A 26,485-nucleotide genomic window follows, 5' to 3' on the forward strand; every position below is an offset into this window, starting at 1 on the left:
AATCACAGTGTACGGACGAAGTTACTCATTACGTTTATTTCTGCTCTGCTGACGAGAACATTTAGGGCTAAAAGAGAGGACTTAAGAGCTTCGTAAACTGTACATTATAGGTCTATTTGGCATTTTACTTTGGGGTATAATAAATACCCATGTTTAATGACATTCCTGTAGTCTCAAAAGTTTGCTTACGTATAAATTACTTCAGACAATTTTCAGCATAAAATTAGTATAATGACAACTATTATCACAAATCTTCAGACATTAATAATTTGTACTGTTCACCGGACATCAAATGGGGTGATCAAACCAAGGTACATAAGATGGCGGGAAATGTAATACGCATGAGACCAGTGATAAATACATGTCCAATTTTAGTCGAAAAACCTGAAGGGACGAGACAGGTCTGAAGACCTACTGTTAGATGGGATGATAATAGCCAATTATAGAGTAGCCTATCACAAAGCAAAACTCTGTGAGGTAGTGCATTAAATTAATGTGCCTCAGGTTATGGTCCAGTGGCGGGCTGACGAAAACGTGATAACAAATTTCGGGTGCCATATAAGACGAGATAATTCTTCACTGTCAGTGTCTCAAGCACTCTGCTCCAAGAATTTTGATTTCGGATCTCACCTAAAATATTATTTAGCCTATATATAGGCCCAACATCTATATTTATAAAGTAAGTTAAGTCGCCCATGGCTACGTCAATATGTTTTATGCAAGTCTTTGGTGCTGTTGTTTCAGAATGATTTCTGTTCATCTCTTATAGACTTCGCACTCTGTTGCCTGCAAGTCCGTCGATCCCTCACACAACCAGAGACACGGCAAGACAGACTGACCATCTGAAAGCCCGTCCGCCCGCTACACGAGCTCCGACATGTAATTCCGACCGGACTGTCTTCTATGTACCTTGAGGAGGTAATTTATTCAAGTTATACCAAAACCAAATTGGAATGAAAACGCTATCTCTAGGTTGTTGGGCGGAAAGGTCTGGTAGAAGTTTACCCACGTTTCAGAGTCGCTTGCTGACTCAATAATCAGGGCAAATGATCACGAAGGCAGACCTCTGAAACGTCAGAAACCACCAGATAATAGGGTACAATAACCCAGAAGACAGCAATCTTCATACTCGCTGCCGTCAGAACCTAAAATCTCAGTATGAAACAATTATAGATCAAGATGCTTTAAAACAATGACTTTTCCCTTTTTTATGTGGCTGTTAAATGTGTTCAGTATCTTTGAGATGAGATTACAAGTCAGTATAAAAGCTTTCTGAAACGAAGTCCTCGGGAATATACGCGGACTGAGAACGTCGTAAGTGGGCTTTTCGGACGTTACATAAAGATGGATGTTGTAAGTCAAAGAGGTCATGTCATACAAATAGGTCAGAGAAGAGATGGGCTGGACATATAGATCTGAAAACAAATATAATACAGAACGTTGGTGAGGAAACGATGGAAAATGGCCACCGAAAAGGAAATGGGAGGATGTGGTAGGATGACTTTTAAGATGAATTTTAAAAAAATAGTTTGAGAATCTGAATGGATTCAAACAGGATTGTGTCCAATGGCAGTTTTGAAAATAAAGGTGCTGAATAATTGGCTTCACTTTTCAAAGTTCGGCCTACATAAACTAAAATTTTGGAATATAATGTTCTGATAGTCTTGATTTACAAGTACCACTCGCTTTAATAGTCAGTAATTCTAACTTTTGTCTACAGAGTGTGTTTATAGGTCTCACATGATTCTCAGGGTAAACAAAGATTGCTTCCTTAAGCAGCATTAACCGATCACGCTTTTAATTATGGTGCGTTGTTTTCTTGGCGGTACGAACTGGGTTATCAAAATTTTATATGGACGAGATTAGGTTTCAAAAGAATGACGTAAAGGATGAAGACGTTTAAGAGACAGACAAGTGTACACAGAAATGTAGGATGCGGCATCAAATAATTTGTTATTGAAATACTTATTTTCGTACCTGACAGCGTGGTGCCATTTCTTCGGACCTTTATTTCTTTTAAACTAAAACAATTTACTAGGATTGAGGTTTTCACGTCTTCTGGGTTGCAGCGCCGTGTACTCTGGTAGTTCTACCAGACTACACGGCGCTACAATCTTAAAACAATTTAAAATACAATTGTGTTTTATTTCTTACTCTTTCTTCTTCGCGTTTATTGTCCTCTTCAACCCCGCCTTCTGTTCTTGCTATTTTTATTTTCTTTCATATCTAATATTTCCTACTTCGTCCAATTTATCTCATTCCTTCCCGTAAGTCATTTTCCTGCAATCTTCCGTCACCACACATCCTTCTCCTTGTCAGGTATTCTGCCCTCTCAAGCGTAGGCGAAGAACACCTCATGGATGGATGGATGGATGGATGGGTGGGTGGATGGATCGCTCTCCGTTTTGGTTTTCCTCGTTGCCTTGTTCTTCCTTTCTGTCCCTTGTCATTGCGTGTTTTACTTATAATACCTTCTCTCTCAGGTGACAACATATGAAATAATGCTACTATATTGTAGTTTTTTCTAGATGTCGCCTACTTTAAAGATACGACTGAGGAAAACCGATAAGAATTTTGGTCCTGACAGAGGTTCTCAGAGTCACTATATAAAAATTATACCCTCACGAAAACGAAGCACAAATCCTGACCACACTGCAGCAACATTCATAATATTTCTAAACAACGAAAAATCATATGCAAGCACTTTAAGATTCATACAGCATAATGCAAACATAGAATAGTTTAAGAGGGGTAGATATGATGTTTTTAGATCAGGTAGTAGAAGGCGTGCTCAATGCGTTATACAAGGTAGTATATTTAGGAGCATCTGGTGCATCGTATAGAATCTGAGTTATGAGTTGATGGTGTGAGAAAGACGTCGAGGTTTATACAAACACTGTCAGCCGAGCGCAGACTCTATGGTGACAGACAATGTACAGTCCGTGACGAAGAGCAGCGATCCGTTGCGTGCGCTCTGCTTTACACTACGGAAAGTTTGTGCTTAGAGTAAATCAAATACGGAGAACATCTCATACCACGCAGTTCTCAATATAAAGATAGTAAATCATTTGTTTAATGTTAGAATGATTTTAATAACTCATAGTGTCAATCGGTAGGTCAGATGAATAATTAACTTTCAGTGATGCTGAATGAAGTTGTATTGGTTCAATTAACGTACTGTCGCGGAATTTACTATGAGGGACTTTGACAGCAACAACGCCCTCAGCTATAACAGCCGGTTGGATTGGAAACCAGGCCCCCATGAATTGGCAGCAGTCGAAAAGGACGGAGTCGGCCGATAGAGGTGGAAAAGAAAAATGTGTTTGGAACTTCTTTGTGCTTTTATAAATGCATCGCTCAATACTGTCCTTTCGGTCTACAAATTTATTTATAAACGCATTAAATATATTTTACTGCTAAACAAGCAAATAGGCTGACTGCGTAACTATACTTCTCAACACCCACTGTTCACTGTCATTACGAATGCCCAGAAGAAAAATAAATACTAAGTGAAAAATATACTTCAGTGGCAATATATAAACGGCAACTATAAGGTTAAACGTCTTGTAACATAAATTCCAAGATGTTCATTCATTATATAAAAAGTATCAGCAGCATATACACTGAAGAGACAAATGTCAGTTCTGTATTCCAAGCACAGTACGAAATAGAAAATGGACTGAACTGTAGGATGGGTAAAACGCCAGTAAGGAACTGAATCAGAGACAGCGTCACAGAAAAAGGTGACCACATAGGGAAGGTAAGCATGGATGAGATGATGATAATATTAAAATGGATCTGAGGGAAGTGGGGAGTGCGAATATGAACGGAATGTCTTGTCTCCGGATACGATCCAGTTCCGGAGTCTTGTGGAGGCGATAATAACCCTTTTGGTCGCATACAAGTTCAGGGATATTCTAACCAGACGAGATACTATCAGCTTTTCAAGGTATCTACGCTCTGAAATTATGAAAAACTTAAAAGCTGAGGTTAGCGTGAGCGTTATTTGAGGAGCACTTCTAATTTGTAATGGCACGACCCATGGTTAGTTCAATCCCCTTAACGGACTCTACACTGATCTCTATAATAGTTCAAAAAGAGTAATAACACGTCTAGAATCAGATTTGCGTATTCTAGGAAAAGTGTATGGAAACCAAGTTTACAAATGTGGCACGTACGAAGATAAATAAACATCAGACTAACAGATCACAGCAGTAGAGATGCCTGCCTGCCTACCGGCGTTCGAAAACAGAGCGCTAACTTTCCAGTCTTACGTTACTTGTTCTTGTTAGCATATACGTATGAACATTCAGGATTAAATCAAATATTCTCCTGGATTAATTCTAATTGCTGCTGACACGTTCCTAATAATAATACAGCAAATCAATCTTCTGCATTATTAAATATAGGCTTGAAACACATTTTATGCATGCTACATGATTGTTAGCAAGTTACACAGGAAGTAGAGGTTCGGTCTTAAAAAATATATTTTATTCATCATTAAAAATAAAATAGGAAAACATGCTTTGATCCCGCATGGTTATCGTCGGGCCCCTGCAGATACATTTATACATTATAAAAATCACATACATGTAATATGATATTTGAGGCTTACATGAAATAAACCAAAATATCTGATAAATACTGGGCTAAATAAGCTACAAAATCAGAACTTCATACACATTAAATCTTAATACCTGCATAAAAATTGCAGTAAGAATCCATATTTGCTAAAATTTTCCAATTATTTTTTAATATTCACACTCCAGCGACAACTCTGTCTTTAGAAGATGGTTTTATCATGGATAGATTCACAGAATAATGTGATTTGTTCCGTCGACAACAGACTAAACCAGTGAACGTTAATACGTGTTTTAACATTATAATGAAACAAAACGCACATTAATACTTTACAACACGATCTGACTGTGCAACTATTAATTAAATATGGTCCTATTAGCCTGGACGGTTCAAAGGGAAACAAACCACACTAAGCTTCAAAATCCTTTGCTACAACACATCTACTCCACCCTCCCACATTTTCTCTAAATCGATTCCAGCGCCTGCACCTTTGCTTTCAATTCATTCTCATGTTAACACCGCGTAGTTATACAAACGAGGTAACTGGAAATTCTTTCGAAATTAATTGGATAAAGGCAGCAAACCGCGTGCTCCACTTTTAAACTTCTAAATTACGTCATTCATAACACGCATTGTTATTTCAAACAGTGACAGAGAGTGGCAAATATTAGCTGTAAATCTAAACGATAAATCCATTCGGGAGGCACAGGCAAATAACATGACAGAGTGAGCGAAACTGTCTCGATCCTATGAACATCTAAAGACAGAATAACCAATAAACATTATTTACCCGGTAACTTAAATTTAAAGTTCTCGCAGCGGCGTATATAAAGATGGCTGCCTTCTGTGTTGTTGCGTCGTGTAGTCTGGTAGGAGTTTTCCGACGTTTCAGAGGTGAATAATGATGGAGACAGCAAGTCATATTCATCATCTGATAATTGTTAAAACTGCCATTTATTTTAAATTAACTATTAATAAAAGCTGAGCTTTCCCCTCTGGAAACATCAAGCCACAGAGAATCTATGGACGTGGAGGATAACCTCTATGCCTTCTCACACTCGGAACTCCAGGAGGATAACCTCTATGCCTTCTCACACTCGGAACTAAATTAAGATGATTTGAACTCGCATACACCGGGTCTTGTTTTAAATTAAGCATTTTTATGCTAATGTAAATTATTAACATAACTGTGGCACTGCTAATAGTACAACAATTTTTCCATAAACAATAGATATAAACAGGGAAAGTACTGTAAATTTTAGTCTATAATATCATTTTACACGATGTAATCCATTTTAAATACTACTTACCTAAGCCTAGAGCTCCCAAGTGGTCTCTTTCACTCAGATTTTGCGACTCATTCACATGCATCCTGTTAAAGGATCTGAAGACAAGGATCAGTTGCGACATTTATTAACATCCTAATTTTAGCTCTCTCCCCCCCCGTCCATCCCACGGTCTGTAAGAGCATCTCCTATTGTCTGTCCTCGACTAATTATTCAGCAAATTCGTATGAAGCCGCCACACCTACAAACCGCCTCTTTCAAAGCGCCATGCAACTTTAAATTACCTTCAAACAACTTCTATAAAGGGAAGGGAATCAGCACTTTGAAGTCATGCCCCAAAATGTTGATTTAAGTGATTGGCTGCGAACAATGTCTTAGACAAAGCCGCTGTAATATATGTCCCAAACACCGTAAATCTTTCCATATTTTTCAAGCTTCGCCCATCAGCCCAGAGATATAACCTACGTCCGTCAACAGACGACGGAGAAGAACCAATCGTAAATAATCATGTTATAAACATACGTTCCGAAATAAAAGGTTTGTTAATTGAAAACAATAACTATTGGACACACAATCCGATTTGTAACCGGGGTATCGCTGAAACTGAATAGGCCAATGAAAATATAATATTATACCAAACACATATTGAGCCTCAATGTATTGTTAAAACTGGACAACGTTAAAATCTGTTATTGTATTAAACTGTAATTTAATGAATTCACAGAATAATTCGAAGAGTCGGTATTCGAACTCAAATTCTCAAGTTTTGCAACATGTGCCGGTACTTTAAAAACAAGTAATACTTAGTTATGTAGATTGAAAACATAATTCCATATATGTGTGGCAATGTGTGGCCCACGGGTCTCCTAAGTATAATTCTAAACTAATATTACGAAACTTTTGATGTCAGGTTCCCACATTTGGCGACGACATATACAGAAAACTCTTAGATGCCAGTAAGAGAGTTGGTATGGAAATAAAAATAGAAAAACTAGCATAATCACTAAATACGTGATAACGTCATAAATTAAAGATATCTAACAAATAGCGAGACGACATCGTAAAACCACTTTTCATAGACAAGAGAGCCGAAACTTATTCTACTTTATAAAATATATAAATATTTTACGATGAATGCGTAGTTGCTGGGATAAGAAGCTGTACAAATATGCCTCATAATCTAATTCCTATTTATAATTACTATGAAAATATGTTTTAGTGTAAATCATTGTGACGTGCATACATTATCAAGAGTTTGCACTAATCAGAAAAATATAGAATACGCATAGCTTCTACCATCTAAATTTATGGTGCCCATAGGTTAAGGTAAATAATGAGCGCAATCCTGTTTGTGCTATGCAGAATTTATAAACGAGAGACATGAAATAAATTAATTTTATATTCAATCAAATCTGAATTAAATGTAAACGATTCCTGTAACTTCCTACGTAACGTAACGATCAAGTCAAATATTTCGTAATTTTCATCATTTGAGCAGGATACTTATTAAAAAAAATTGACACGGGAAGAAATAGGGGAATAGCGAAACATTAATTTAAAGCCTCATAATTTGTACTCTTGGCCATAAAATATACGGGCAATCAAATAAAGGAGTGTGAGATGGGCGAGTCAAGTAACACGGACTGATGTGCAATGCATACAAAAACAACGTTGTGAAAGGTGAAGGGAAAAACAACTTCAGAGACCCTAAGATTAGTTGCGTGCATAACATTAAAATCGATCTTAAATAGGATGTGAGGCTGTAAATTGAATTATTTTGGATAAAGGCAACTGGCTCTCTCCTGAACATAGTTTTAAACATTTGCGTTATATAAATTTCGGGGAACTCTTTGATTATTTGAGTGGCTATCACTTTGTCAAGGGTAGACTCTGATCCATGGCATTATACTGTTATTCTGTTTATTTTATATATAATAATACACTATGATACACTCTATCCTTCAGTCTGTATAGCGTGCAATATTTATTTTATATTCATTCATTACAAGGAATCCTTTACGTGAAGTGCAGTCTAAACATAATTTTAGAAATATAATGCATGACAGCCCCACAGAAAATTTAGTTAATATGAACAGAGAGCTTTTGAAAGTAAAACAGGCATTAAAAGCACTAGCTCTTGCTGTAGTGCATTTAACGTTCCGACGGATTATGCGCTGTACATTTTAATACAGAATAAACACAACCAAAAAAAAATGAGTATCATGTCACCATAAATTTTCTGTTAACCATGTAACAACGATGTATTACTTTCTCTCAATATTTGCTTGAACGCTGTATCAATATTTTACACTTAAAATAAAAATTTAATGAAATATGCAAACTTCCAAAAGTTCTTGCCATAATTAAAAATTTCTGGCAGTGTTCCTTCCACCTAGAATGTTGTAATGGCAAGAGAATTCGTCGTCAAATAACCAAAATAGCATGCACGGCCGCCATAATGTTACTCTTCTAGACAACGTGAAAAATAAAATCACCGGAGACCTTCAGTCGCATTTTATATGCAGTCAACCTCACTCTACTATTATTTAAGATATTAATGAATGAGAACGGGGTAGGAAGAAGGTAGGTCACACGGAGACTGTGACAACGAACAATTCTTGGCTTAGTTCAGTGTGATAACTAAAAATAGATTTAGATTTGGAATATGCTGACATCAAAAGTCTGTGGAAAACAATGGTAAATATGTGACTTCACAAGACTTACTCAGGAGCACAGTTTAGCCAAAATCAGGTCACCATAAAATATTACTTTGGTTTTGAAAACATGTCACTTCTTTTCGTGCAAGGAAATCGTTGGAAGAATAAAACACTGCTGAGATCTTTATCGGTGAGAAATGTACCATCTGAATCCATGCCCGCTTGTCATTTTTTTTACTTCATTCCTTTTATTTATTATAATAACCCAAGGACTGACAAAGCTCCCACACGTACCTGGGACAACAGCAGTTACACATTTATTCAGTTACGTGGTATTACATTTCAACTACCTGTATGCATTAGCCAATTTTGTAAGCAAACATTATTTTTACAAAACCAATACTTATCTGTCTTGTAATAAACACTTAATTAAACATTGTTTACTTCATAAATCAAACTATGATCTAAATCTTATGGCTTTCAATCTTATTGACGTAATACAAAATAAGGTAAAACTGTCACTGTACATATACGGAACGCCAAAAACCGTAGGTAAAGGAGGTGTGGAGGTAAGTATCCGCGTATTTTAAGTCTTGGCATCAGATGGAAGCCAGTGGGCAGCTTGACGCTCCGGTCGCTATACTCCACATACACTTAAGATACTGAATGTGCTTCATAGAACGTCATGTCTTTTAACGAAACGATGCCTAATGCACGGGCTAACCTCTCAAAGAATAAAATAGCACGTAGATCTACAGTCCAGGATGATATAGGAAGTGGTGGTGGCTAATTTAAGGGAAAGCTCAAGATTTATCCAGCATGAATGTCCTCAAGAATTCGTATAGGCTAACTGTAACATCAGGATCACGGTGAGAATTTAAAGAAACGGGTTTACAAAAACGGTCTGTGGGTTACTCTCATTAACGTATCTTTTCAAACTAAAACATATTACGAAGTTAGTAACAGAGAAGCAATTAGACGATTATGATTAAAGTCCTTTCGTCCTTGAAAGACTCTCGTTACATGCGCTTTCGCTCTGCGCATTTTTGTATATCCGCGGTTTCCATTCAGTATGATGAGCACCAATACTCCATCAGAGAGACATTTCTGACCGGGAATAACAAAAGAAATAAGATCCTGGCGTTGGTGACAAAGTCTAGAAATCATTCTCTAGATTGATATATTGGTTCATCCGTGTAAGATGTGGCTACTTCCTTGAAATCATCATATCAAATGTCAATGGCACAAAGCAAGACACATCCTCTTTTCATCTCAAATCACAAAACAAGATCTTCAGTTAATACGTTGTTAAATATATTAAGAACCAAGCAATACTTTAATATTCATTCTATACACAGTTAACCAAATGATATACTTCAACAGGCAATCTATAACCAATTTACAATCAAAAATAAAAAGTTCTTAAGAATGTGCCCCCCTCCAACACACACTATTCTTTAGACATTGCTGTCCTAGACAAAAAAAGTAATGTTAGTCCATTTAATATAAAGTTAAGTTTCAAAAGAAATTAAGTCATTCAAAGATATTTAGACTAATTAATCTGGAAATAAAGTTATCAAAAACATTGCAAGGGGTTCGCTTCTCACATTAATTAGAAACGTTGCGGGCTTCAAGACCTGGAGCTCCACTGTATCGGGCAGAAAAATGGTCGGATGCAAAAGACAAGTAAATTTATTGGTGCAGAAGCAAAAGTGATTAATAGACAATGAAATTTCATTCCTTCCTCTTATTCGTATGATATAAAACTTCATTCTCCATGAAAAAAGGACCAAAAGTCAAACAAAATTGACTTCCAGTTCATTCTTGTTACTACATTAACACTCCTCCCTCCCCTTTGGAGCCGCTGTACTGAATGTGGAACAAAGTTATTTTAATGGCCGGTTACCCACTATTTCGTGATATTTTCTGGAAACCAATAATATTTGCCAAGCAAGCTCAAGATGCGCCCAGAGACGCATTTAGATCTCCGTGTAAAATGTCCCTTAGCGTAACCGATTTCAAACGAAAATTAAATTACTGGACATTTTTTTATAAATTCAGCAATAAAAAATTTCATAAAATTCCGGTCAGTGTTTACCAAGTTATTATATACGGACAAGCAGAAAGACATGGCATAGCGAATAAGAATATTACGCCTTCAGTTTTTCCGTTTGCGATATTAGCCATTGGGTCACATCGGAGAGCCCAAAAGACCTACAGCTGTTAACTAGTATAGATAACATTACATGCTTTTCTTCACACTGCTGTCTCTAACTTTGCGGGGAACATGTAAATTAACTGTCATGTTATGCATTAATCATTTAAGAAATCGGATAATGTTTCAGACTGAAGTTATAATAGAACTTAATAAGGTAAGTATTTCAAGTTTATTATAATCCAGAAACTTAATTAAGTCTTTATAGGAGTTTTCTTAATTATTCTTTCAATCTGAAAGTATCCAACTACTAAATTACATTTCAGTGTTATTTGTTTTATATAACGTGCACCTTTTTTACTACAATGAAAGTCTTATGAGGACGAAAATGAAAGGCATATTTCCATTTAGAATGCAAATACTTCAGTTCATGGGAAAGAGAGGTCGTTGATAATAATTCAATCTGGCTGCGCGGTTTTAGAACCACTCGAACACTGGAACCACAGGTTCGAATGCCGATCACTTCATGAATGCTTTTTCCGCTGGAGCACAAGTTTTATATTTATATATATATATATATATATATATATATATATATATATATGTAGTACCTTCAAAATTTTAAAAGGATACAAAAACTCTTACGAAAACAGAAAACAAACACCAGAGTGGGATTTCAAAGTCAAATAAATAAGATTAAGAATAACAATAAGAATTAAATTGTGTTCCGTTATTCGTAAAATTTTATAATACCAAGATGGCTGGCTTCTGGGTTGCAGCGCCGTGTAGTCTGATAGAAGTCTAACGAACGTTTTAGAGGTCATACTGCCTCAATCATCAGGACGATGAGTGAGGACCTCTGAAACGTTGGTAAACTTCAACCAGACTACACGGCTCCGCAACCAAGACGATACCATCTTCGTATTCACCGCCGTGAGAACCTCAAATTACAGTAAAATACCATGGTTTTTAAATCTTTTTACGGACACATATCTTTAAAAAGCTAAAAAAAATTCCTTCTCAATCGGCCTCCAGAAATTTTTGGTGTTTTTCAGTTAACAAAGTTGGACATAACCCCAGGGATCAACACACAGCATACAACAAAGGAGGGCCATTGGACAGAATCTTGAGCACGTTCCGTCTACTTTTACCCCTCAAAGCCTGTGTTCCCAAGATCAATCTCAATGTTATCCTGAATTTTTTAACTTTCTTCCTTCGCCGAGATTTCACCAACATAACTCTGTTATTTCTTACCCTCCTACAAGTCCAAGTCGTCATAACCTACATTTCACTACACTAACAACAATAAATGATGTTCTGTACAAATAATGAAGCCTTGTACGCAATATCCAACAGCCCACTTACATACATACTCCTGTTCACCAGGTGTTTTGTACAGATTGATGGAAAATACTGTTACGTGTTTACTGCACTGTAACACTGATATTCTAGCATATTACAACCAAAGAAAGAATGACACAAAGGTGCAATGAGGAATGACAAGGTGTCCTTATTTTAGCGGGATTATTATGTTAACTGGACTAATTTTTACGTTCGATTTCGTAAATCTATGGTACAGCCTGTGTATAAATGAGGCAGTTAGAAGTCAGAATCACTAGTATGAACTGCAGACGCTAGGTATCATAGGCGGACAGTAAATTAACTTGCGCTGTGGAATCAGAACATGACGATCCAGCATATCCAGCACCGAAACCCAATTTTTCTCTTACACACTTTATTCCAAATCGATGTAATTTTTAGTTAATTAACGATAAAGGACTGTAGCTGAAATTTTCATTCAGGAATTCAATGACACATATTTCTGGAAGAGAGCACTGTAGAGGCTACAAAGGTAACATTTCAGACACCCTTGCTGCTCTTAAGACAAAAACCTCAACTAATTGCCCTGTCGTCCTTCCAGGGCATTTCCATTTCTCAAACTATCGGATTTATCACGTTTTATTGTTCGAATTAAATTAGAAAAGCATTATTTAGAAATGCATTTTATTTTTCAATCATATATAAGGCTTTTCAGCATTTCTCTAATTTTCGTCACGTTTTACTTTATTAAAAAAAACAATTCGATACGTAAGACCATCTGCAGTTCATAACTCTATCACCAGTTGGCTTTTTATAGCTCAGTGGTAACTATACTTACCACCTGCTTTATCAATCAGCAACTTTTCATTTTTAATTTGTGTTTCGTATGATTCTCTCTTACTAGCTCTTTCCTTAAACGGCGTTAACAACTTGTTCTTTTAATGGTTAAGTGTTGTTTTCTCTTTGCGGTACGGACCCAATTCTTTAAACACACATTTAATGAGCTTCTATTTCAAGGGGTTAAACCGCAATTCCTTTCCAATTAAGTGTTTCTCACTTGTACCGCTTCTTCGTGACTATTTACCGGGGCTAAAATTTTATGTCGAAGTACAATGCCGGGAAGGCATTTTTCTTTCGTCCATTCGATACAAATTTTAAGCAATACGGTACATAGCGATTTTTCTTCTTCAATTACATTTTTCTACTTCGAAGGAATCATCAATCAATGTGAGCTTGCTTTGATGCCACGGGCTTTTGAAGACGTTTATATTGAACTACCGGTATATGAAATCACTGTCTCATCAAGAAATCTGTTTTTGTGGTTAACCAATACAAATATCTTCACAAAAGAACAGAGTGACTGATCTTATGTACGTCGATGATCTGCATTGTGTCCTGTAGCTGATCAATCGAGATAATTGATATTTACGTTGCCCTGAAAACCTCCGATGTTACATAATCTTTTTATGATTACTGTTTTCGCAGAGCATAATATTTCACGTAGTAAACGCTTCTGTTCCTGCACATTAATAAATTTAAACCCGACGTCAACTCTTCGACGTTTAACAATCTACAGCAGAATATTTATACGATGTACAGTGAGATCAAAATGCCACGCAACTTATATTAAAATAATTATTTACGGTGCAATTCCCTAAAATTCGGTTGGATTAATAATTACATAATGTCGCTGTGAATATAAAAGATTCCACGCAGGTCAGGCAATATTGTGACCTACTAGCGTCAGGCCGTCACTTGCCTTTTTAATGAATGCGAAGAGTGTTCACTGTCGAAAACTACCTGGCATCTCGTTCTTATTTAAAGTGCCAGAATGAGTTTGGGATACATTTTGCGATCATACTGTACCAAATAAATCGTCCCGTCGATTGATTCTGTCATTGCTGAACATTTCAAACACCTAACCTAACATTATTTGTTTTATCATTTCAACGTAATATATTTTTAAAAAATAGAACGTGTGTCAGGAATGGGTTACGTCACTTTTCGAACATCCTGTATACGCCGATTGTAATTCTTGTAATTTCAAATAACACAATGGCATAACCCACTGCCTCTTGCAGTCCAGCCAACCGGTAAACAAAATGATTCCCCACTTCACTACCATACACAATTTCCCATTAACTATCTGTTGGATAATCCTACATTATTTGTTGAACTTCAGACCCTTTGCACAATGCAAAAATCCAGTGACATGCACAATATTCATCCTAATTTCATCTGCCCATATTTTACAGCTTCGCAATCCCATATTTTTACCCGTTATTACTAATAAAGTCTGCTTTATATTGGTAAACTTTCAGTATCCGATTTTTGTCTCTTTTCCAGTAACAATTGTATTGTAAAACAAAAAGATCACTCATTTTCACTAGGAAGCAGCGTCTTGCTCAGAAATTATATGTTTAAACTAGCTTAATAATTGTAAACCATATTGGAACAGTTCGATTACCTTGCCAGAAGATTGATCCTTGTAGGACAGCAAGCAGGACCAGAAGAGGGTTACAAATTGAAGGCATTTTTCTCAACCAAGCTGATCTCGAATGAAGCGGCATCTTCGAGGAAAACACAGTGCCACAGATAAAAGACTGTTTCACGAAAATCGGTTTTAGAACTCAAGAATTTACATCTATAACATTTATTAATTCACACTGTTACTTTAAAAGCGCGGGAATATAATTAAGAGTCCAATATAATTTGACACACGACACTTGCTTGTAGGTATAGTAATAAGTCACTCTTAAGTTTGAACAGTCACTTTAGAAACTTCAGATTCCATTAACATAACATTCAGTATAATTCTTATGGCATAAATCTTAAAATTCCTTACATAAAATTATAATCTGTCAGTTAAAATCACCAATTACGTGTCCGTCGGCCACCCACTTTCAAAATATTCATGCGTCCGATGACATTTATGTTAGCTGTTTATATTTTAGAGCTCCTACAGTTTAAATGTTAAGATACTGAACCATGAACACCGATCCAATAAAACTACAAACACTGTAGTGTGTTTTAAATATTTTATTCCTCGGTGGCTAATATTACGTACTGACACAAATGCAGAATATCTGTGAACGACAGATGCTACGTATTATTTGAATGCAAAATATGAACAGGGAGGAGATACGGAAACTTTTTCTCTCATTATATTTTTGACTTGCAACGGAAGAATGCCAGAGCGCTATTCAACTATCTGCAGACACGTTCGTACACAAGCTTGTCCCGAAGCGAACTGAGGGCCGACAGAGCTAGCATTCAACACACGCTTCTTCGCACGAGTGAAGCGCCCTCCCCCACCACGGACGCGAAACTCATGCGCTAGAGCGAGATGGATTATGCGCAATGGATAATGGGGCAACCTGTCGAGTCTTCTCTATACCACAGCCGTCCCATTTTATCAGTGATCACCTCGCCTCACAACAAACCCTTCAAGCTATTTCATTCGATATTCTGTAACTGAATCGCAGAAAACACAGTTTATCTGAATGTTTTAGGATATTACAACATCTTTTAATATTTCGTTCGTTTGCTTATACAAAAATGTTCGTATTTTTTCTCAGTATTAAGGAATGAAATTAAACGACTCATTGCAAAATTTTACATCTAATAACACCAACATCATTTCACAAAACTCACGGAGAAGGGGTGGGTAAATCTCTGCTCTTGGAGAGAACTTGGTTATGAAAATTTTTAGATCTCAGACCTATGAAACATCGAAACCGTGTGGTTAGTACTTGGTATTAACCGACCGGGATTCAATTCCCACTAGGTACAGGTATTTCTCTCTTCACCACACCGTCCATACCGACTTTGTAGCCATGGTCACTGGAAACGCTTTCCGGAGGGGGAGGGGGGAGAATACGAAATCGGCTAACTATCTACTCAAACCAGTTCAATAGCAACGTATATAATAGGCCACAACGCTACAAGCACTGTGTAGTGCTTAGAATAAGGGGAAGATTTAATGTATTTAATTAGTCGGAATGAGCATACACAAGAAATGAAAAAAGCTTTTTATTAACATCACGCACTTAAAAACGTTTTCTATAATGAAACAAAAACTTGGTTTGTCAATGCACTTTTTTTCTCTCGATACATTCGTTAATAAAATTTACACAGATGCACCTATTAACTCACTAGGCTTGTCCGCCTGTCTGATATTCGTCTGTCCGTATGTAAGAACTCGAGACCCGCTGAAAGGATTTTCATAAAATTTAATATTTGGAATCTTCACTAAAATTTGCCGGAACACTACATTCTTATTTAATTGCGGCAAAAACAAAGGATAATTTACCTGCGTAAGTAGCTAAATATTTATCGTAACCAAAAGAAAAAAGTTTCCAATACAAGTTGTAGAGACAAATGTAACAGACTTTATAACCAATGCAGTTTTCTTCATAAGTCATATACATTTAATGATAATTATACAGAAGCGAGGAATCAAAACATGTCTAGAGACAAAGACAGAATTGTTACGAGCAGCTATCCTGAACGGTTTCAACGTCTTTATTTAACGTCACATTTGTCAACCACAAAGTTATATATTGAGACTTAGTAAGATAATGAATAGAAAATTTGGAAGAAATTGGAGTGACGCGGTCATAAAAGTTTGTATGAAAACCGTGCCAGAAGGCACCACCAAGTCTCCAACATTCCTAATTCCATACAATATCGGTAAATATGATGACCACGGTATATCTGTGCATATTTCTCAGATGGGACAAAAATAATACGACGTGACTAGGGTTTTGAAATTTTGTATGATGAATGTATTAAAAAATACCCACCTTTAGTTAAGAACACTTTTTACAGGCCGTAAATTAAGGAAAGCAGAAGCTGAATTTATATATATATATATATATATATATATATATATATATACCCTTTCTTCCTATTCCTGTTAACTACTGAAGAATCACACAGGCATTATAAAAGTAATCTATTTACAAATTTTGAGTGATAATTGTTTTCAAAATTACAAACATGGCGGCGGAGCAAAATTTTGTACTTGTATCTAATTTTCATAACCAGAGTTTCTACTCAGGAGGGCATAATGCACAGGAGAATTTGACTAATCTAACCTAATCTACCCTCACCTACACAAATTTATTGTTCTAATTTAATAACTACTTGGAGGAGAATAGTTCTTCATAAGCTTATAGTCGTTCAGCTGTTCGAGAAATTCTTCACCTTTTATGAGACCCAATGGTTCATCACCGTATTCACAAGAGCTGGTCACTGGCTCCTGTCCTTAGCTACATTAATGCTTGTTTAGGCCCCCATATTCTATTCCTTCACAATCCATCTCAATATTTTCCTACCAACGAAGCCCGTATCTTCCTTTTAGGTTTCCCTACTAAGATCTTGTAGTATTTGTATTTCTCATCTACCCCGTGAGCTTCCGACAATCCACATTCCCTCTGGCTTGACTGTTCTACTAATACCTGGTAAAGAGGTTTTTATTTGTAGTGTTCTGTCTGTCTGTCTGATATTATGAACAGGATCCTTCCAACCTCTTCAGGTTGTCAGGGACCTGCTCATACATATATACATTCTTGGCAGAGATGATCAGAAGTGGTTTGCCATTGCCTTCTTCTGTGTGTGAGTGGAGTAATTGTTGGGATGCCACGGAGAAACCGGGGAAGCCCCCGGAGGAAAACTCCGTGATGCCTAGACCACGGCCTTGCCCAACACAAGTTATAAATTTGAGCACCACCGGGAATTGAACCCGATACCCCAGGTCTACTGATATCTCGCCTTTAGATCTGGAAATGATTAAATGAAAAGAGGAATAATATACTACTTCCAGAACCTTTTGTCCACAGATGAAATATGCCACACTTTTAGGTAGATCTATCAGTTCCAGTCAGTACAGAGCTCAGGGTATCAACAAAAGTGATTTAAACAGTGATACGGACCTAGTTAAATGTATACGTTAGTCATGTGACATAAGAGTTTATGTTTTCAGACTGTCTGTATATACTGAAATACTATTATTACCGTTACTACAGCACGGGCATCGGCAGCGTTTAATCAGCATTTGTAATGTACCCTGTAAGTTACTTCAACCCTTAAAATACAGGCTAATGACGTTCTAAAGGTCCAACCCCCTCCTTGAGAAGTTGCTTTGATTTATAGTAAAGTAGGCGGGGGTAAGATACACTCCAGAGGGTGCAAAGTTTCTTGGAAAGGGGTGAAGGGGTAGGGAGGGAGGAAACGACACTTCCTGCTCCGACCGCACTATTTCCCAGCTCTGTCAGAATTTTTGTCACTCTAAGAATCTGAACAACACATTTTCATGCGCATGGCATCGTCGTCAAATCAACGTGGGCGATTCATTAGATACGTACCTCTTATAAATATCCTCTCTCATTGACATGGAAGAGTTGACTGATACAGTTTCCGATAACATTAACCTCTGTCAGAAGGAATTAAAATTTAATGAATAAATACTTGTTACAAAGTGTACATTACTCAACATTTAGCATTCAAAGTATAGCACATACATGATTCCTACTAAAATATCATAAAGCAATGGGGCCCACCACATTAAGTACCGGGTTAGAATTTCGGCCTGGGATCCAGCTAAGGATTTTCGTGATTTGTCTCAAGTCTTTACAGGATTCTTCTCCCATCCTTTCCATTTCAATGTACAACCATCCTCTAACATATTCGGAGCTGTATAATTTGCTGACTGGTATTCAACAGCACAGTTACCGAGATAAAAAATAAATACCCCGTATTTACAACACCCAAAGGTTAACTGCCGTACTCATAAAGTCCACAATTGGATCTGATTCTGTACTGGTTAAATCAAGTCATCACTGTCAAACCTTATTTATCTCAGATCGATTTTAATATTATCCTCTCATGTTTTGCTTGGCCTCCTAGGTCAGATTTTTGCTCATATTTTCCACCCATAATTTCTCATGCTCATCTCACCACCTTCATCAGTACGTCTTTCTCATCCTCGATCCTGTACTATTATACAAAATATACAAATTCTGAAGTTCCTCTCACCGAAATTTTTTTATGTTCATATTACTGTGGGTACCTAAGCTCTAAAATTCTCTCCATATTCCTTTTCCTCACACACCTTAATACACTACATAACCTTTGCATACTACACGGCGTCGTTATATATCGAACTAGCCATTCGAGCTGCTTATACTGACGACACAGGACACACCGCGAGATAGGCGTGCTATAAACGAATGTCGTTCTTATATCTGCCATTAATTCTTAAAGTGGAAATTCCTAGAGAAATTACCATAAAAATTAATGGTATGAATCTGGCGTAGGGAGTACATTATCTATGTTAATTTCCGTCAGAAGAGACCATAATATCGATTTTAAGTGATATTACCATACACATTTTAATGGAGGTAATACGAAACTGCATCTATAGGGACGTTTACTTTCAAGTTTTGAAGGAATGGAAGCACGTCTTAAAGAAGTTGACAATAAAGGTTAGAATTTACTCGATGGTAATGGAGGACTAGGTAGGGAAATTAGCTATTGACACTACTACCAATTCTAAGTTGCTATTGCTTATAATAATAATAATCTTAATAATGATATTTAAAATATGGAGGGTCCTTACGATGAAAATATAATAAGTGTTTAGCACTTAGGTAAAAGTAATAGCCTATGTTTGAGTTTAATGATAACTGGAGCTAATGGAAGCAAATGTAAATATTAACTTACAGTACGCCTACATCTCGTATATGACGTCACTGGTACACATTCTGTAAATTAATTGGATAAAACTGTTGCAAGAAAACTTTTGCTGTGAGAAACATTGATGTGGAACTTAATATCACACAAGCATTTATGCCACATGAACTTCGGCTAAAGGAACAGCGCGTAACATGGTTCGTGTATGTAAAACAACGTCCAGTTAGATGGAGAAATTAAAAAATTATAATAATTCTCACAACAGTATTAAGAGCTACTAAAACAATTACGTGGTTAATGTGAAGAGTTCCAATATTTAAATGTGTGTGTCGTGACAGAAGCAAAGATGATACGTAATCAAGACTAATATAACTGTAAGGGACTCATTAATTTCTGCTCTTGATACATATTACTTATTGCATCAACTACTGAAAATATGTGACATATATTTATGATATGGCAGAACTTAGTTTCGCATGGATTGAAAAATAAAACTGCAGCAGGTACTATCCGCAGAACGTATGGTACAAGGCATCTAAATAATTAATACACACTGACTAAGAGCATGGATGAACGAAAGCAATATGGACAAAAACGAAATACCTAATCGTTGGCGAGAAATAAGCCACACTGCGAATTCGTAATTTAGAGTTAAATATTACTGAGAATAAGACCGATGTTCGTAGTGCACTGTGCAACGAAATCCATAGTTTATAAGCCACTGTTCCACTAAATTCTTAACTGCCAGTGGAAGGTAGTTTTTTAATTCCATTGTTGTATTATAATTGTACGAGGCTGGTTGATTGACAGAAGGTGGGTGGACACTTTATTCTCACATCACTATAATTTGGGTCACTGGTACGGAGGATATTCCTAAAAGGGGGCAAATAACCTTTCCGGGAATAACTTATCAGATATGAGGAAGATGAGAAATGGATACAAAATGTCAGTCTATTGCTCAGGACAGGGTCAATTAGGGTTGTTTTATGAACACGACGGTGGGAATGTCTTGACCGACTGGGCAACAACTTTTCAAACAAGACTCTATGGACGGATGAAGATCGTTACATTCAGCTCAATTCAATCCGTCTCGAGTTCAATCGAGCAGGTTATCTCAGCTGTAAAGCACTCTGTACCGAACGTGGCTGTATAGGTTAGGTGTCCAGTTCGACTGTCGCCCTTCTAGGGGTCCCGCCACCACACGTTTATAGTGTTCTGTATTATAGTCTTATTAGTTTCAGACAAAAGCATCAAATAATGTTTCCGGTCAACAGAAGAATGGAGAATGTAAGCTGATGAAGAATACCAAAGTTTACATTCCTTATTTCCTGTTCTCTTTTATCACCTTCTATTCCTCCTTGTTCCTCTTGTCCTCCACGTTCCTATTTATCTTTACTCTTCCTTTCCATACGATCCTGCTACCCCTCTCCTCGTTCTGTACTACTTCTGATCCTATTTATAATTCTCTTCTGTTTCTTCTTATTCTAAATCTCCTTCTCTCTCTTCTTATTTTTCCGTTCTTCTTACCCTCATACTGCTTCATCTCATCATCATTTTCCTCCTCCTAATTGCATTTGTTATCCTTCTTCTCAGTTTTATCCTCCCCTTTTGCTTCCTTTTTTCAATCTCCTGTGCTTTTAACTGTTCGTCTTCCATCTTCACGCCTATGTACGAGATCCAAACGCTTAGGTATCACGATGTGACGATAAATGATGCTCTGACCTACACTTCTGAGCGCCCAAGGCTTCAAAGAGCTAAGCACATAAGTCCACAAGAAAAAGATAAATCACCGAACGTCGTGGTCGAGTGACTACCACTCCTACTTCGTATTCGGTAGGTCCCGGGTTCAAATATCGGTCAGGAGACCGGCTATCCTTACTGAGAATTTTCGTAGTTTTCTTCAATCCCCCAAGGCAAATGCCGCGATAGTACCTCAATTTAGGCCAAGATCGCTTACAACCACAGCCTTTCCAATTCAATACTCACTATCCTCTCATTCGAGGTTCTGAGCTACTGACAGCGTCGTTAAATAAGCTTCTAACAAGTACAACGACAAATCAGTATACTCCCACGTTAAAATATCCTGTAGTGATATTCACATTGATCACGTGGAAAACAAAGTTTGAATACAGGTAATGAATTTAATGTAATACAAGTTGTGTTGGGTTAATGAAGTACCAGCGAATCCCATTAAATTCTCTCTGTCTCTCTTCGCGTCTGCTCAGTGATGAGCGCGCGGCTCCAAACAAGTGGACTACGAAATTCTCGACGACATTTCCGCCCCTCTCCCAACCAAAACCACAATTCGGAATACTGCACTCGACTGCCCCTTCTGCTCCAATCTCAATCTTCCCAAAAAAATTTCCACCCACAACTGTTTCGAAACTAGTTAGTGTATTTATAAATTAACAACTCAGTGCGACGTCTTGGTTTGTTAGTTGCTCGCCATTACTTCACTGTTGAAATTATGTAGCGTCGGAACATATCCGGCAGATTGTGGATCTTGGAGAATCTGAAATAAATTTTCGACCTCGATATATATGAGAAACTTCTATACAGGTGAGTGATTATTTAGATTCTCATGAAGGACTATATTCCATGGAGTAGGTTATACAGAATACTTTCATCTCACATTTTGTGCTAAACAATTTCGAGAATTAGTACATTATTAACAAAATAATTAATTTCTCGTCAGATAAAATTGCTGATTGAAGATTTCAACATGCTAAATCTCCCAACTGGAGTTTCTAAAATTGGTTCAGGCTCGCTAGTAATTACCTGTAGACTATAAAATGCCCCGTAGTGGAATATTCTGAACCGGATAAACACCCTTGGAGGATAGCGACACCAGTTCAGATTTATGACCTCATAGGTAGGCTTACATAGCCACCATGTTCACTAATGATCACGTCGACAAGGGCACTCCTGCAATAAGCGGGGGTTTATACATATGTTAGTCTGAAGTGCGAACAGAGGGTGGTAAACAAAAACAAACATCAGTGTGCGAGGAAGGGGAAAACAATCAGAAATATAAGCGAAGAACGGCTGAAAGCCGTCAGTGATGGCAGAATTATGAACTTCAGTTTGTAAGTTGAGTCACTGACGTATAAATCGCCAGGAAGTTTCACTAGTGAGGGGAAACAGATATATGAACGTCTGGCGAGAAATGAGAAGTCATGGAAGAAATACAGCAGTTTAACAGAAAGAAATACTGGTTTCACAGAGAAAACTGGCTTAAATACTTGTGAGTTCAGTGTTCGGAAAAGATAGGAAGCGAGGAAAGAAAGATAAAGAAAAAGATCGTAGAAAAGAAAGGAAGAGAAACTGATAAAGGGTAGAGGAAAGAAAGAAAGAAAGAAAGAAAGAAAGAGGGAAATAAGAAATACATATTAAAAGGAAAGGAAAATCGATAACAGTGCCGAGGAAGGCTAAGATATCGACTAACTACGACTGTTCATATACTTAAATCGTGGATCGAATTCCAATCGAGCAACGGATGTTTGTCTGCGTAGATGGAGATCTTACGATGGGTCGATGGTCCAAGGAATCCTACCAAATCCGTAAGAGGATTCAAAGTTTCAAAAATTAATTATGCGTTGAGGTAGTCGAGAGGGCCAGTTCATGAAAGCTGAAGTAGGAAAAAGAAATACAGGAAGGTAACTAAGGCTAACTTACTCTATAATAATGTTTATCTGATAGCCCACGGTATTTACATTAAATAATTTCGTCTTTGTCAAATTTTCCACAGCTTATTCATACGAAATATTTTCTGTGAAAATTAGTGCGAACGGTATAAATCTATGAACTCCCCAAATGCAAAATGATGAGGTAAAATGTTTCAAAACTTGTTTTGAAAAGTCTGTGCAAACAGTTTTACGTTTATTAGTGCTTCCACTCAAACTAACTAATAAAGAAGCTGTGTAGCCATGCGTGTTCGCTTTGTGTGGCGACAACAACTCTAACATTGCTGTGAAGCGTGTTGCCGCAACAAAAATCTACAGGCGTAGCCAGAGTTTAATACGCAGCTGGAGAACAGCAAGGCGTGAAGGTAGTCCGTATCAACCTGTAGAAGTATTTACTCACAGATATTCAGATGGGAAAACAACCTGATGTTTTCGGAACTGCGGGTCTGTGTAAGTAATTTCGAAGCCACTCCACTGAATAAACCAGTTTCACCACTCAGCTAAATAATAACCGAATATAATACAGTCGCTGAGAAGCTAACAGTCCCTCAGTTAGTCAAGAAATTCCTAGCCTTTTATGTCACTCATAAATTGCCTACTGTATTTACATATACTTCAACACAATGCAGCAAAATTGTTGTTCAGTCTTAATGCTTACAATGAAAATGTTTTTGTGTACTGCTTTATATTGGGGGAAATTTTCTAGTAATTTATAATAACAAAAGAGTCAACAAAAAATTCCTTAACCTTTTTTCACCAGGTGTTCGGGTGTAGTGAACCACATACTCGAATCAACATACTCCTAGCTTACCTTCCGCCTTGCGGTATCACTGTGTCCGCGTGCTGCATCAACGCCTATGTCTGAACCACCTAACGGTTTTATTAATCTCTGTATGAACATCATATTATTAAATTCCACATATCTGTTATACTCTCCTGGCATCAATAAAACTAGCTGCCATTTCATCTCCCATGAAAGCCACACTCTCGTCAGTTAACGCAGGTCATTTCAGTTCGAATGTTAGAACCCATTTTTATAATACAGACTTTAATATTATCCTCCCACGATAAAGGCCACAAAATAGAACAAAAGTGGTAGTGGAACCATGGTTCCGGATAATTTGACGTAAATACGTCTATACGGAAAGTAAGTTTATATATTGGCTTTATTCTAAATATTTCCTTTATACATGCTTTACAATTGAGATAAATTTGAGTAAGACATTGCTAAATCAACTTGAATTAGTTACGCTTAAAATGGGTCTGTGTTAGCTGAATATGTTAAGTAATGTAATGTAATGAAATGTAAGGTAAGGTAAGGTTATTATTATTATTATTAGTGTTCTGACTGACAACAGGTCCATATGAACGGGATCCTTCATCCTTTTCTCGGACTGGGACCTGTTCATATACGTTCTTGGCAGATGATCCAGAAGTGGTTTGCCATTGCCTTCTTCTGTGTGTGTGAATGGAGTAATTGTTGGGATGCCACGGAGAAACCGGGGAGCCCCCGGAGGAAAACTCCGTGATACCTAGACCACGGTCTTGCCCAACACAAGTTTTAAATCTGAGCACCACCGGGAATTGAACCCGGGACCCCAGGATTACTAGACCACTAGACCACTAGACCACTAGACCACCGTAATGTAATGTAATTTCAGGTAAGGTAATGTAAGGTAAGGTAATGTAATGTAATGTTTTATAGGTAACAACAATGCCGAGTAAACAGATGAAGTTTCCTAGGTAACAAAAATGCTTGAATACTTAACTTGAATTAGTTACGCTTAAGATGGATCTGTGGTAGATGAATGTAATGTAAAGTAATGTATTTTAATGTAACGTTTCCTATGTAACAACAATGCTAAGTAAACAGATGACGTTTCCTAGGTAACAACAATGCTGAGTAAACAGACGAGATTTCCTAGGTAACAACAATGCTGAGTCAACAGATGAGGTTTCCTAGGTAACATAACAATGAAGTTACATTTTTTCGTTTCCCTTTTTCGTAACACTTTTTTGCCGAATGACCCTTCCTCATAGACGTATTTACGTCAAAAAGGTAATAAAACTTTTTCTATTAACACTCTAATATACACCATCTGGAAATACAAAATTAGAACACTGAGGTAAAATAATTCATATCTGGTATCTCCTCTAAGTTACAAAAATAGCATATGAAGGACATCATGCCGAGAAAGGCGTATCAACATATCTGCGTAATCGAAGATATTTGGTCCAGCAACAAAAAATAGTGGGATGTGTGTAATGCCAGAAGGGAGTAATGCTAACGCTGTACAGAGAGTTACATTTGGGATTAGCATCACTAATAATATATTTAATGCCCAGTCATTTTTATATACGCCCTTCTCTTTACTATCGCCTGTGTCTTACTTCCTGTAAGTTGCATGGACCAACATTAATGCGATACCCATGCGTAGGTGTGTCAACTGGGAAGAGGAGAACTCCTTCCATCGGTATCAATGACACTGATCCACTAGGATTAACTAAATCCCATACTTAATCTCTTCAACAGTGCGATCATTACCAGTCCCTACGCTTTATCCACATCCTATCTCATCCCATCCTGACATTCAACGTGAGCAGTTGACCCGCAAAAGATCCACTTTAACTTTCTCGTGATATTTTCGCAAGCATATATTTTTTTTCTTGAACATGACGTTATACTAACATAGCACCAAATTGCACGTATCAAACTTATCACTTTGAGAAAATGTATCGTACTTTAGCACAAATCGCCTGCCTCCTCAAACATATGTAAACGGAAATGAATATTTGCGTGTCGATATATTAATATAATGTTCGAAACATCACGTTACAAACGTGCCCGGTGTCTCAACCCAGAATAAAACTACAGACTAACAGATATAATGTATACAGGTTATGGGTTAATGTAGATTCAAGACAAACAAGTACTTATGGTGAAAATATCTGCCTTCTGACGTCCTCTAAATGTATCCATATTTATAATAAAAGTGTACTAGACCAGTGGTACACAACCTTTTTTGTTCGCGTACCCCCAGATATAATTTCTCTTCAACTTTGAACCCCCAAATTTATTGGTGTATAATTCAAGTTATACATAGTATA

General features: G+C 37.1%; 1 protein-coding gene and 1 long non-coding RNA gene across 7 annotated transcripts in view; one reads left to right on the forward strand and one right to left on the reverse strand.

Moving 5' to 3' along the window:
• Positions 1-26,485, reverse strand: part of LOC110835907 (limbic system-associated membrane protein) — an 893,271-nt gene that overhangs the window by 638,453 nt on the left and 228,333 nt on the right. For 2 of the 5 annotated variants that reach the window (XM_087353888.1, XM_087353887.1), the window contains exon 1: positions 14,467-15,281. The exons of the other annotated variants lie outside the window; for them this stretch is intronic. In XM_087353888.1, coding sequence (XP_087210014.1) covers positions 14,467-14,569 — 103 coding nt within the window. In that variant the 5' untranslated portion in view covers positions 14,570-15,281. Of the gene's footprint in view, positions 1-14,466; positions 15,282-26,485 lie in introns of those variants that run through there. 5 annotated transcript variants of the gene reach the window in all.
• On the forward strand, positions 694-26,310 carry LOC147873020 (uncharacterized). Of its 2 annotated transcripts, XR_015536576.1 has the most exons (3): positions 726-918; positions 24,736-25,264; positions 25,303-26,310. It is a non-coding gene; the product is annotated as an uncharacterized LOC147873020 (long non-coding RNA). The 2 variants fall into 2 exon arrangements; XR_015536575.1 differs by having other exon boundaries at positions 694-918; positions 24,736-26,310.

The sequence above is a fragment of the Zootermopsis nevadensis genome, unplaced genomic scaffold (assembly GCF_977971745.1).
Source record: "Zootermopsis nevadensis isolate Lab colony 2312 unplaced genomic scaffold, Znev_1.0 Znev_ptg000022l, whole genome shotgun sequence".
NCBI classification, from domain to species: Eukaryota; Metazoa; Arthropoda; class Insecta; order Blattodea; family Termopsidae; genus Zootermopsis; species Zootermopsis nevadensis.